At 48.5% G+C, this 13,041-nt stretch overlaps 2 protein-coding genes across 3 annotated transcripts in view; both read left to right on the forward strand.

The window, feature by feature from the left end:
• The window catches only part of LOC109572044 (leukocyte immunoglobulin-like receptor subfamily B member 3), a 62,258-nt gene that overhangs the window by 44,349 nt on the left and 4,868 nt on the right, over positions 1-13,041 (forward strand). Inside the window, exons 1-3 of one of the 2 annotated variants that reach the window (XM_070771828.1) lie at positions 11,839-12,050; positions 12,192-12,494; positions 12,709-13,020. The exons of the other annotated variant lie outside the window; for it this stretch is intronic. Of the exons in view, the coding sequence (XP_070627929.1) occupies positions 11,957-12,050; positions 12,192-12,494; positions 12,709-13,020 (709 nt within the window). The 5' untranslated portion in view covers positions 11,839-11,956. Of the gene's footprint in view, positions 1-11,838; positions 12,051-12,191; positions 12,495-12,708; positions 13,021-13,041 lie in introns of those variants that run through there. 2 annotated transcript variants of the gene reach the window in all.
• The window catches only part of LOC109572041 (leukocyte immunoglobulin-like receptor subfamily B member 5), a gene marked incomplete in the record, with an annotated part of 242,862 nt that continues 241,112 nt past the window's right edge, over positions 11,292-13,041 (forward strand). Inside the window, 1 exon segment of the mRNA XM_070771810.1 lies at positions 11,292-11,405. Coding sequence (XP_070627911.1) covers positions 11,372-11,405 — 34 coding nt within the window.

A 13,041-nucleotide genomic window follows, 5' to 3' on the forward strand; every position in this document is an offset into this window, starting at 1 on the left:
AAGATGGCAGATCGGGAAGTCCCAACCCTCATCTCACACAGAAACACTGATTATTTGGGCCTAATGACCTTTAAGCAAACTGAAGAATCCAGCTAGTGACCTGCAACACCTCGGATGAGCAGAAAAAGCAAGACGAACCACTTCAAAAGGATAAACAGCAGGTTCTATTTCCCTGTCTCCCCTCCCACAAGCTGGCAGAGCTCAGCACTGAGAGGACCATCCTTGGGCCCAGGCCCCTCCTCCTCAGGAGGACAGTGGATGCAGCCGTGCCATGTCCCCAGGCTCCAGGCCGCTGCCTCAGGGACCGCCTCGCTGCTCGGCTCACGAGAGCACCAGGCCACAGACACACGTGGGGCCGCAAAGCAGGAAGAGAAGAGACGGGGCTCTGTGCGGCCAGCTCGGCCTTGGGGGTTAGAGGAGCACGGAATCCTCAGACTTCTCCCTCAGGGCAGGGGCACGACGGGGTGGGGGCACCGCATCGTTGCCCCGGACGGGAGGGCGGGGGAGCCTCATGTCCACAGAGCACATCTCTGAGGCTCCAGAATCTCTAACTGGGCTGGGGGCAAAATCCCACCATATATCCAAGAGGAGGCAGCTGCTTCTCCCAGCACACAGACAGCAAAGCAGAGCCACAAGAAACATTGAGAATCGGGAACCATGACTCTGCCCAGGGAAGCAGAGAAATGGCAAGAAAACGGGAGATCTATGAGCTCCCTTATCACGGTAAACAGTTGTCCCGAAGCAGCTCAGTGAATTGATCTTCCACAAGGTGCCAAGAACAGAGAATGGTAAAGGACACTGCCTTCAATAAACGGTGCTGGAAGAGCTGCTTCTGCTGTTGCTGCTGCTAAGTCGCTTCAGTTGTGTCCGACTCTGTGCAACCCCATAGACGGCAGCCTGCCAGGCTCCCCGTCGCTGGGATTCTCCAGGCAAGAACACTGGAAGGGGTTGCCATTTCCTTCTTCAATGCTTGAAACTGAAATGTGAAAGTGAAGTCGCTCAGTCGTGTCTGACTCTATGCGACCCCATGGACTGCAGCCTACCAGGCTCCTCCGTCCACGGGATTCTCCAGGCAAGAGTACTGGAGTGGGGTGCCATGGCCTTCTCCTGCTGGAAGAGGTAGATAACAGTAATTGTCTTAAAGAGCTTCAGTGAACTGATCTTCCACTGGGGTGCCCAGAACACAATGGGAAAATCCCTTCAATAAACGGTGCTGGAAGAGCCAGATGACAGCAGGCAGGAGGGTGAAGCTGGACCCTCAGCTCAAACTATAAGTGAAATCATCTCAAAACGCAGCAGAGACACAGGGCCTGAAACGATGAAAGAACAAGAGGAAGACACAGGGGGAGCATCGTGACATGGTGTGGACAAGGGTTCTTTGGATATGACACCAAAAGCACAGGCAGCAAAGACAGAACCAGACCAGGGGGAGTCCGGTAAATAAAACCCACACAACAAAGGAAACAGTCCCAGGAAAGGCAATGGGTGCAACGGGAGAAGATGCGTGCAAACCACACATCTGATAAGGAGCTACTTCTCAAATATACAAGGAGCTCACACAACTCAACCCAAAGTAACACCAACCCGGTTTTTAAATGGGCACAGGACCTGAACAGGTATCTCTCAAAAGACGACGTCCAAATGACCAAACAGACATGGAAAGGCGCTCAACATCCACCAGTCCTCAGGAGAGCACACGCCGGAGCCAGTGAGATGTCACTGCACGTGTTACACACACTCGACTCCCAGGAAAAAGACAGGTGCTGCCAAAATGCAGAGGGAAGAGAACCTTGTGCATGGTGGTTGGGAAGGCATCGGTGCAGCCACCATGGAAAGCAGTGTGGAGTTTCCCCAAAAAACTAAACGTAGAACCACCTACCACATGATCCAGCAATTCCCTCCAGGGTATGTAGCCAAAGAAGAAGCCAGGACCTCAGAGACGTATCTGCACTCCTGTGTTCTGCAGCGCTGTTCCCAGTAGCAGGATGCGGCCACAACCTGGATGTGTGTCGATAGATAAAAGCACAAAGAAAATGCCAGACACACACACACACACACACACAAGGAGTCTCACTCAGCCTTTAAAAAAAGGGAATCCCTCCTTTTGAGACAACATGGGTGAAGCTGGAGAACATTATGCCGAGTAAAGTAAGCCAGACACAGACAGGCAAACGCAGCAGGAGCTCACTGAGTGTGGAATCTAAAACAGACTCGGCGAATGGAGGAGAATGTAGTCCCCAGAGGCTGGGAAGGGGATAACGGGGAGGTGCTGGTCACGGGGAACAAAGTTTCCTGGACACCGATGAGTAAGTTCTGGAGACCTGATGTGCACCGATGTGACTAGAGCTGACAGTACTATACTGTAGACTCAATCCTGCTCAGAGGGTATTAATCTCCTTAATAGCCAAAGGAGATTTCACCATTAATGATGTCAGTGTTTCTCTAGATATGAGAAGATGCAAGAATTGGAACTCATAAAATCTTGTCCGGAAAAGACCTAACTATCTGGAGGCCTGTTCTGCCAGTTTTTCCCAGAGCACAGAGTGCCTCAATCATGGTTTTCATTCAGGGGCATTGAAAGTCAGCAGTTGCAGTGGTCATGATTTACTCTTTGTAGATGTAGATGGCAAATGTCAGTTTTCAGTTGGCAGAGCCCCCTTTTGCTCATAAACTTGACCAACAGTATCCAAAATTCTCTGGACCACCTGTCTTGTTAGCCTCTTGGTCCAGGAAAATATTCCCTCTTGTTGCTTCTTCCCATATCTAGAGTTACACTGTTACCATCATTGATCTTATGTGGCACTATATATTATTCTATTAGAGCCCTCAGACACTCATTTGACAGTGTAAGAAACAGTAATTTTGTGAAACAGGTGAAATGCAAATAACATAGCCAGCACTATTAGTAAAGTCACAAGTAAGACTTAAGTTAAGAGCGTCCATTAGATGTAGCCCAGTAGATCTCAGGTCATCTGACTTAGTCTGCTCTGTAGAATGTTTATCTTCCAGGGAAAATGTATATTGGCACCGTCTACAAGGCACATAGCCCCGTTTTCTAGTGTTACTAGACTGATTGTCCTTAGTATGATTTAATTGTTTCCAACACAGAGGAGACCTTAAACCTAAATTACCATAGCCTGGTGTTATCTATATAAATCCGTCCCATAATTATGGGAGATTTTTCCTCCTTTGCTGAAACTTTTCTTGTTACTCTGATTGAGCTTGAGTAATAGAAAAAAGGTCAAATTTATGGCCAGAGTCAGAGCAGTATTTTTAATTGGCCCAGTGAGGTGCCGGGAGCCAGCATGGGAGTTCCCACCCATGACAAGGTCATGCAGGAGAGCCCCGACAGGCAAGGCGAGTCAGGGCTCGAGGGGCCCTCTAGACCTGCCTGAGCGTCTACCCCAAAACCAGAATCTGTCTGTTTTACTATTTTATGACTTTTACCAACTCCTCTGATATTCACGGGGGGCTATCCCTGACCACCTTTCTCTGTAAGAAAATCAACCCGACCACCTCTCTCTGAAGAAAATCAACTTAGAGCTCTAGTTAATAAGTCTCCTGGGCATAATAGAAGTGTTTCAATTCAAACCCCTCTGATGACTTTCTAGCTTGCCTGACAGGTTTGTTCGGACTCCTGCAGCTACGCATGTGATTGTTCACAGCCTCGCAACCACAAGAGGCACGGGAAGCTTAAGATATTCTAATAATGCAGAGCTTCTCAGAGAGTTAAAATTGTTAGAATAGAACTAGTAGAGGATTTCTTTGTTGAGCTAATGCTTGCTGCCAAGTTTCCATATCCCTTACCTATTGTGTCCCTGGGAGTGTATTGATTAATATAGTTGGTATATAGAAATGTAAGTAGTAGCTTTAATGTTTGTAACCTTGGACCCTTGAGTTAATTCTTTTCTTGTTATAACCCACCACACTTTTGCCCTATAGGAATGCAACTTTATCTAATGCTGTCAGAGGGTGGCGCCTGACTTTAGAATAATCACCTTTAGAGAAAATAAGTTTTCTGATTGACTAACCATTATTCAGAAGAAAGGGTCATAAAATGTTAACAGGCCTCCTGGCCAAAAGATGATGTAAATCACCTAAATCCTTTGCATATGATAAGTTTGCAGAAAGAAAGCCTGGCTTCGATATAGAGTCAAGGACTGCTGACCTTGCATGACTCTACACCCCCTATTATCATCTATGCACAACTTAAGGTATAAAAGCTACTTTGGAAAATAAAGTTGCGGGCCATGCTCATCAAGCTTGGTCTCCCCATATAGTTCTTTCTTGCTTCCTTTTCTCTCCTTTTCTTCTCTGTTCTTCCTTCAGGATGAATGACTGGAGCATGGGGGCTCTCTGAGACAACGTACTTGCCTGGGCTTCTAAGACCCACTTGAGAAGGTGCTTAAGGTGGGGCACCTTCAGCGATTCGAGAGAGCGCCTGTGGCCTCTGTGGTTAGAGCAAGTTTGGTGTCACAAACTATTAGTTTCCCACATAAACCAGTCAGGTCAAGCCTCTGTCTCTCCCCTTTGCTATCCTTTTCGCCAACGCCGTCCTCCCGAGGGAATCCCTAGATCCAACCGGGGCTGGACCCCGGTAGTGAGGTGATCCCATTCAGTAACCTGAATATGACTATAATTTTTAAAGTAAATTTTCTCAGGGCCAACCAGCTAGAGTCTTGTAGTAGAGAAATTTAACAAGGTAACCCAGAACTAGACACAGGTAATTGGCCAAAAACCCAACAATTGAATTGATTTCTAAAACTAGCATGGAATCAGACCTATGATAGAAAAGTCTTTGATTTATATGCAAAGGTCTAAGAAGTCAAGAAAACATAAATGATGATACGAATCATGTCCAGCATCTTGGGCAAGCTGTCTACCTCTGATGTCGTTGCCTTCTCATCCTGGTGTAGTGTAGTTTCTCCTGCTTAAGCATCATTTTAAGGTGAGATCAGGTCAGCTGTCTTCTCTGTAAACCAATCCAGTGTAGGGGCCTTTGGATGTGGGAATTAATCTAAGAATTAATTTCCCTTCAGTTTCATTGTGCATGAGCTAGTTAAGAGTACCTGGTAAAAAAAAAGTCCTTCCATCCAGGTTGGAGACAGACCCTTAAATTATGTCTTTTTCCAGTCCTGGTTGCAGGTCATGAGGCATCTGGTCTTCATCCAAAGATAGATTACTGAGATAAGCTTCAGAAACAAACTTAGGGTGTTCTTTAAGAATTCAATTAAATTGTACATTAATATCACATAACAGCCAAGAACTATCTAAGAGGTGAGTCTTACTAGATGCAGACCTCCATTAACAAACTGGGATTTAACATTGTTTGGAAATATCTTTTTCTCCCTAAAGTTACCCTCATTGTTATCAAATATAACCAAATGAAGGCTAGCTTGTTTGCAAAATAGGTCTGTTCTCACTAATTTTGGTCTGATGATTTTTATAACCATAATTGACTATAGACTTTTTATTTTGCTGAAACATTTATAGAGTCTCAGACTGAACTTTTAAAATAAAACACGGCTGGGAAACTCACACCAAAGACTTATCACAGATTTTGCCTAACAAATCTAGGTGAATTCTTCCCTTTTTTAAGGTCTCAAAAAATTCTTGAGATTTTTGTACCCGTGAGATAACTTTCCTAACTCATTTGATAAACTTACTGGAAACCTAAGAATTTCCAATTTTTTGGAGGAGTCAGATAGAGAGAAAACATAATTGTTTTGTTTGTAACATTTAATTTTACCAAAGTATTGTCCTAATTCGTTTGAGAGGAAGGTTTTCCCTACTCCCTGAAAACCCGTAATTTTTCAGAGAGAAACCGTAAAAGTTATAAACATATTCGCTGCTTCTTTCAGTCCTTTTGTTAACTTTTGTGAAGTCATCAGGTTTTCTATTCGAATACCAGGACATATCAGAATGTTAAGAACTCCATATAATTTCTAGGGTATCTTATTAGTAATTAGTACTTTTACCATACATTTTAACATGAGTCGATTTGATAATTTGATCATTTGATAATCTTTTTCATGTAATTTAACCAACCAAATAAACACAGTTTAATATCTCTCTTGGGATGTTTCAGGGGCCCTCTGAAGCACCCCAAAGTTAGCTAGAGGTCAAAAGAACTTCAAAAGAATTCGATTTAGGAAGTTTTATCAAAAAGATCAATTAAAAGGGTTTAGAACATTTGGTCAGATTTAGTCAACGTCGATGGGTGCATCATTTAGCTTGTTGATATGTCACAATGGGTGTAAATACCAAGGCTCAAGGTCTAGTGAAAGTCAGCTCCGCCATCTTGGACCTAGTTGGCTCTAACCAGTTTTCTTATGGCTGTGTCATTCCTAACAAAATCCATTTATCTAACTAATTGTAATCCAATTTTAGATAATCTGATCATAACTCTCTTTAGTATTTTTCACACCTTTTTCTTTCTTTTTTTTTATATACTGAAAACACACTTCCTAGAGCTCCAGATAATAAAAACTCCTGGGCGTGACAAGAGTGTTTTAACCTACAACCTTCTCTGAAGGTTCTCTAGCCTGCCTGACAGGCTTGTCTGGCCACATGTGATTGCTCACAGCCTCTCAACCGTGAGAGGCACGAGATGCTTTAAACCTTCTAAAAACAGGTTCCTTAGAAAAGTTAGAAAACTATTAGTATAAGTATAATGGGCTGATTAGAAATTGTACTGGTGAAGGGTTTTTCATTTGTTGAGCCAATGTTTGTTGCTAAGTCTCCATATCCCCTGCCCTTACACACATTAATGAATATATAGAAGAAATAAGTATTAACCTTTGATATTAATCACGTTAGACCTTAGGCTAAGTAAATTCTTTCCTTAACTAAAACCCACTACACCCTCACCCTATAGGAATGTAACTTTATTTGGGTCGTGTCTGTTTTAAGAATAATCACCCCTGGAGAAATAAGTGTCCTGGTTGACTGACCGCTGTCACAAGGAGAGGGTCATAAATTGTCAGCAGGCCCCCTGGCCAGAAGATGATGTAACACGCCTAAGACCTCTGTATACATTTGTATGAAGCACCTGACTTTGATAAAAGTCAGGACTGCTGACCCCACTTGACTGTTACATAACATCTCAGTGTATAAATGTAGACCATGAAAAATAAAGAATTGGGATCAGTTTCTCGAAATACTGGTCTCCCAATGTCTCTCTGTCTCTCACTCTGGCTGAGTCTCCATCTGGAGCGCAGAACCCGCCATGCTTACTAATTATGCCCAGGCTTCTAAGATCCGACCGGGGAGGCCTCAGTGTCTCCTCTCCTTCAGGAGAACGAAAGGACGCCTGCGGCCTACGTAAGTGGCGCAAACTTCTTGTCTTGAAGTTTTATTGGTCTCCCACGTAAACCAAGCTACTCAGCCTCTTTTCTCTACTGAATTTTCCTACTGAGCTATCCTCATTCTATTACTCTTTACATCTCTAATTAATATCTAATTGAAGCTATTGTATCCTGATCCTTGCCGACGCTGTCCCTGCTTCGAATACCCTGGATCAGCCGGGGCTGGACCCTGGCAATAAGGGATTTGATTTAGGTCATACCTGAATGGTCTAGTGGTTTTCCCTGCTTTCTTCAATTTCAGTCTGAATTTGGCAATAAGGAGTTCATGATCTGAGCCACGGTCAGCTCCACGTCTTGTTTGTGCTGACTGTATAGAGCTTCTCCATCTTTGGCTGCAAAGAATATAATCAATCTGATTTCAGTGTTGACAATCTGGTGATATCCATGTGTAGAGTCTTCTCTTGTGTTGTTAGAAGAGGGTGTTTGCTATGACCAGTGCGTTCTCTTGGCAAAACTCTATTAGCCTTTGCCCTGATTCATTCTCTACTCCAACGCCAAATTTGCCTGTGACTGCAGATGTTTCTTGACTTCCTACTTCTGCATTCCAGTCCCATATAATGAAAAGGACATATTTTGGGGGGGTGTTAGTTCTCAAAGGTCTTGTAAGTCTTCATAGAATCGTTCAGCTTCTTCAGCATTACTGTTTGGGGCATAGGCTTGGCTTACCGTGATACTGAATGGTTTGCCTTGGAAACGAACAGAGATTATTCTGTCATTTTTGAGATTGCACCCAAGTACTGCATTTCGGACTCTCTTGTTGACCATGAGGGCTACTCCATTTCTTCTAAGGGATTCCTGCCCACAGTAGTCGATATAATGGTCATCTGAGTTAAATTCACCCATTCCAGTCCATCTTAGTTCGCTGATTCCTAGAATGTCGACGTTCACTCTTGCCATCTCCTGTTTGACCACTTCCAATTTGCGTTGATTCATAGACCTGACATTCCAGGTTCCTATGCAATATTGCTCTTTACAGCATCAATTTTCTCAATTATACCTCCGTCAAGCTGAAAAGGTTTTCTTTCATTTAATTACAGCAGGCACGTTTGGAGTTATTCCATTTCTCATTTTAGGCACTTGCTCTCGTGCTTAAAATACGTATTTACATTTTTATTTCTGAACACGTATGCATTCTCCTCCTCCTTTAGAAAAGACAAAGTATTAACGGTACTTCACCTGAACTCTGGGTACTCATATACTCGTGTGTGGGCATGTGCACGTCTCTCTCCATGCACACGTGTGGGTGTGTTTGTGCATGCAAGTGTGTGTCTGCGTACTTTTCCAAAGCTCATTTTCGGCCATGCATTCCTCTCTGTTGCATCTCACTGTCTCTGCCATCTCTCAGTATTCCTTTCTGTGTGAAAACCATCAATATCCAAGAACTTGCACCTCTGGAAATGCCTTCTCTCACCCTCATTCTCTTTTTATCAAGTTGCTGGAGAACACTTCCTATTTGGAATCCAGCGTGTAACTCAAGTACTAGGAGAGGAAAACGCTTGTCAAGGTTAAGGGCCCAATGCCCCCAGAGCCCACCTCTTCTCTGAGGACCTGGCGGTTTGAGGCTAAGGCACGGCCCACTGCGGGAGGCGGTGCCGAACCTTCTGGAAGCTGGGGCTGTGCTCTGCATGAAGCCCTCACTTCTGCCCCTTGCAAGTGCTCCGACTCAGGGGGAACTCTTCCTGGTTAATGCCTGACAGCATGGCTCCAGTATCCTTTAGCGCCCCCTTTTGGTAGGGGGCAGTCTGCTCCCTGTGGGCTGGTCATTCGCTTGATAATCTGCGTTTTCCACTGGAAGTAATTTCAGGACATTTTCAGGGCCTCAGTCCAGTCTGCCTTTTTTTACTTGAATTTTACTTAAAATAGAATTAACTGTTTCAAATTGTATAATTCAGTACCAAATACTTTTTAAATTTAACCTTCAGTTTCTCAGTTTATTATGAAAGGTCAAGATACGAATGTTACTTTTTTTTACCATGTAATTAATTAACCTATTTGTTGTATATAACCTATTTGTTGTAATTAATTAACCTATTTGTTGATGTCGCTCTGGCACACAGGCTCTCCGTTGCAGGGTGTGGGGTCTTTAGCTTAAGTATGCCGTGTCTGGATCCCTGGCCAGTGATCCCGCTGGGGCCCCTAAGTAAGGAGCACCGAGTCTCAGTCACGGGCCCAGCAGGGCGGCCCTCGGGTGTCACATGCAGAGGCATGAGTCCCAGCCCTTCGCAGGTCGGTTCTCGTCAGTAAAGGAGGCTCCGTTATTTGCTTCCTCAGCCGTTGCCGTCTGTGCTGAGCGTCTTCCCATCTGACACTTACAACAGATACCACACTGGCCCTCAGCACAGGCCCGCCTCTCCTGAATCTCCCTGTCTGCACTCTGTGCTGCACTCTGAACCATTTCCTCAATGCTATACTCCGACTTCATACGTGGCCGCTCAGCTGTCTTTTTGACTGCATGACTTTTTAACGTGTTCAATCTACTGGATTGTTCACCTTGAAAATTTTCACCTCTTTTCAGTGACCACCTGTTCTTCTACAAAATAATCCACATGCTTGCCTCCCTTTATGTTTCTGTGACGATGGTTCCCTCTGTGTGTCCACATGGGTGGAAACCTTCCTCCGACCCCGAGATGATCCCCACCGCCGGGGCCACATGGCCTACCTCTCCTGCTTTGCTGTGCTTCCCCTCCATTTGGTGAACTTTCTTTCTGCCCTTGTCTGTGGCTACGTGTTTCAGAAACACTCTCCAAGCACGTCTCAGAGTTAGGAGCAGAGGAGGCTCTGGGTGGGTACCACACTCACCCTCTACGTGCAGTCTCAGCCTGCAGCCCTTCACATCCACCCTCTCCTGCCATCACCTCGTCTGGAAATTGACCATGACGACGGCAGCAAGAGCCCGCAGCCCCTCTGAGGGCTGGGGTCGGGACAACATGCAAAGGAGGAACCTCAGGTGCCGAGAAAGGGCACCGCCGCCCCAGGTACATGAGCAGCGGGCACACGTTTACAGGAGTATCTGTTCTCCATCAGAGTGAGAGCTCTGACCCAAATCAATACCCCCTAAAGCTTGCAGGTGATGACAAGATCGGGAGGAGACTGTGCCCAAGGACCCCGAGGCCCCGAGGAGGCAGGAAGTACCCAGGGGCTTGTTCCCAGGAAGGTGGGCTGGACGGTGATTCGATAAAGAGAGACACCCCTGAAGGGGGTTGTGACGGGGAAAACCCACACTCCGGGGCAGGGGAGAAGTCAGTTTCTATCCTTACTCCCTGAGCATCTCCTTTGGGTTCTCGGCCACATGGACTCCACTCAGCCCAGGGATACGCTGACTGTGTGTCCCTCATAAAGAGCAGACTTGTGGACTCAGAGGGGAGGGAGAGATGGGACGAATGGAGAGAGTAGCATGGAAACGTGCACACCAGCACGTGTAAAACAGACCACGGGGGAGTGTGCCATGTGACTCACAGAGCTCACACAGGGGCTTTGTGACAACCTAGAGGGGAGAGAGGTTGTAGAGGGAGGGCATGTTTCACATAAGGCCGATCCATGCTGATGTATGGCAGAAACCAGCACCATATTGTAAAGTAACGGTCCTCCAATTAAAAAAAAAAAAAAAAGTGTCTCTGGGGATCTGAGTCCTGCGGGCAGCAGGGGCTGGCATCCTCTCCGAAGCATCTCCAGGGCCTGGTGACCCCATCCACAGTGAGAACCCCACAGGGATTGCTATCGGTGGGCAGAGGAGGAAGCAGACCCCGAGGTGAGGCTTGCAGAGGGAAGGCCATGTCCTGGATGCCCTCTATTGGAAGGGGCATCTCAGAAACACACTGGGACTGTAATGGGGATGACGCCAGGCTTTCAAAAAGAGGCTGTTCCCCTTCCTGTGGGAACGCTGAAGTGACAGCCGCGTGACAGGTAGCCCCAGCCTTGGAGAGGACACACCCTGTGGTCTGTCTGTCCGGAGGACACACAGGTCTCCTCCATCCTCACAGCCTGGACCGCAGGGAGGAGACGCCATGGCCTCCACGCTCCTCGCCCTGCTCTGCCTTGGTGAGATGAGGAGGGGAAGGGGGAGCCCTGGTCTGGAGGGACCCCCCAGCCAGCCTGCTCTGTCAGGGGACCCCAGGGCCCAGGAGGCTCCCGGGGTGGAGAGGCGCTGCTCAGAGCTGAGGGCACACCTCTCACAGGGCGCTCTCTTCCAGGGCTGAGTGTGGGCCTGAGGACCCAGGTGCAGGCCGGTGAGTCTCTCCCAGGGCCCAGCTCCCTCCTTTCATGAGTACAAGGTCACCCCCAGGCTGTGGGCAAGGGGAGGGCAGCTCAGGGCTCACGGAGGGGGAGTCTGGGAGGTCTGGGCTGAGAGCCGGGGCCTGGCGGGGGCGCCTGGTGAGCCCACATTTGATTTCCTTCCAGGGACCCTCCCCAAACCCACCATCTGGGCTGAGCCCAGCTCTGTGGTCTCCTGGGGGAGCTCCGTGACCATCTGGTGTCGGGGGACCCTGGGGATCCAGGAGTTCCATCTGGATAAAGAGGGCACCTCAGTCCCCTGGGACAGACAGAAACCCTCGGGGCCCGGGGACAAGGCCCAGCTGGCCATCCCACAGATGACGGAGCAGCACGCAGGGAGCTATCGGTGCTACTACAGCACCCCCACTGGCTGGTCAGAGCCCAGTGACCGCCTGGAGCTGGTGGTGACAGGTGAGGGACTCTCGCGGGCCTCGGGCTCTGCCCTCAGGAGGGGGTCTGCTCTCAGGGGGTGTCCCTCTCACAGCCCAGCCCTGGGCGGGGGGGGGGGGGAAGGGGGAGCCCCACAGATCCAGCTGCCTCCTTCTCTCCTAGGATCCTACAGCAAACCCAGCCTCTCAGCCCTGCCGAGCCCTGTGGTGACCTTGGGAGGGAGCGTGACCCTCCAGTGTGGCTCCCATCAGGGATTTAACAGATTCCTTCTGACCAAGGAAGGAGAAGATGAGTCCTCTCGGACCCTGGATGGACAGCGAGCCCCCAACTGGCAGACCCAGGCCCTGTTCTCCGTGGGCCCTGTGACCCCCAGGCACAGGTGGATGTTCAGATGCTACGGCTTTTACAGGGACACCCCCCAGGTGTGGTCGGCCCCCAGCGACCCCCTGGAGCTCCTGGTCCCAGGTGAGGAATCCCGTCCTGACCCCATACATTTGTGCAGACAAGACAACGTACCGGGGTCTCTGCTCCCAGGGGAGCCCCTGTGAAAGGGTGGGGAGAGGAGCGTGGGGCTCACAGGACAGACACACAGACTGAGACACGGCGAGGCCTGGAGCCGGGACGGGAGAGGGGGTTCATGGGGAAGCACTCCCAACAACCGACGCGTGTCTCTCCCCAGGGCTGTCAGGGAAGCCCTCCCTCCTGACCTCGCAGGGCCCTGTCATCACCTCTGGACAGAACCTGACCCTCCAGTGCCGCTCTGATGTCAGCTACGCCAGATTTGCTCTGTCCAAGGAGGGGGGACAGGACCTCCCCCAGCGCCCTGCCCGGAGGCCCCAGGAGGGGCTCTCTCAGGCCGACTTCCCCCTGGGCCCGGTGAGCACCGTCCAAGGGGGCCGATACAGATGCTACGGTGGACACGGCCTCTCCTCCGAGTGGTCGGCCCCCAGCGACCCCCTGGAGCTGCTGGTGGCAGGAGAGGAGCCAGCGGGTCAGTCGGGGACCAGACTCT

Source organism: Bos indicus, chromosome 18 (assembly GCF_029378745.1).
Source record: "Bos indicus isolate NIAB-ARS_2022 breed Sahiwal x Tharparkar chromosome 18, NIAB-ARS_B.indTharparkar_mat_pri_1.0, whole genome shotgun sequence".
Lineage (NCBI taxonomy): Eukaryota > Metazoa > Chordata > Mammalia > Artiodactyla > Bovidae > Bos > Bos indicus.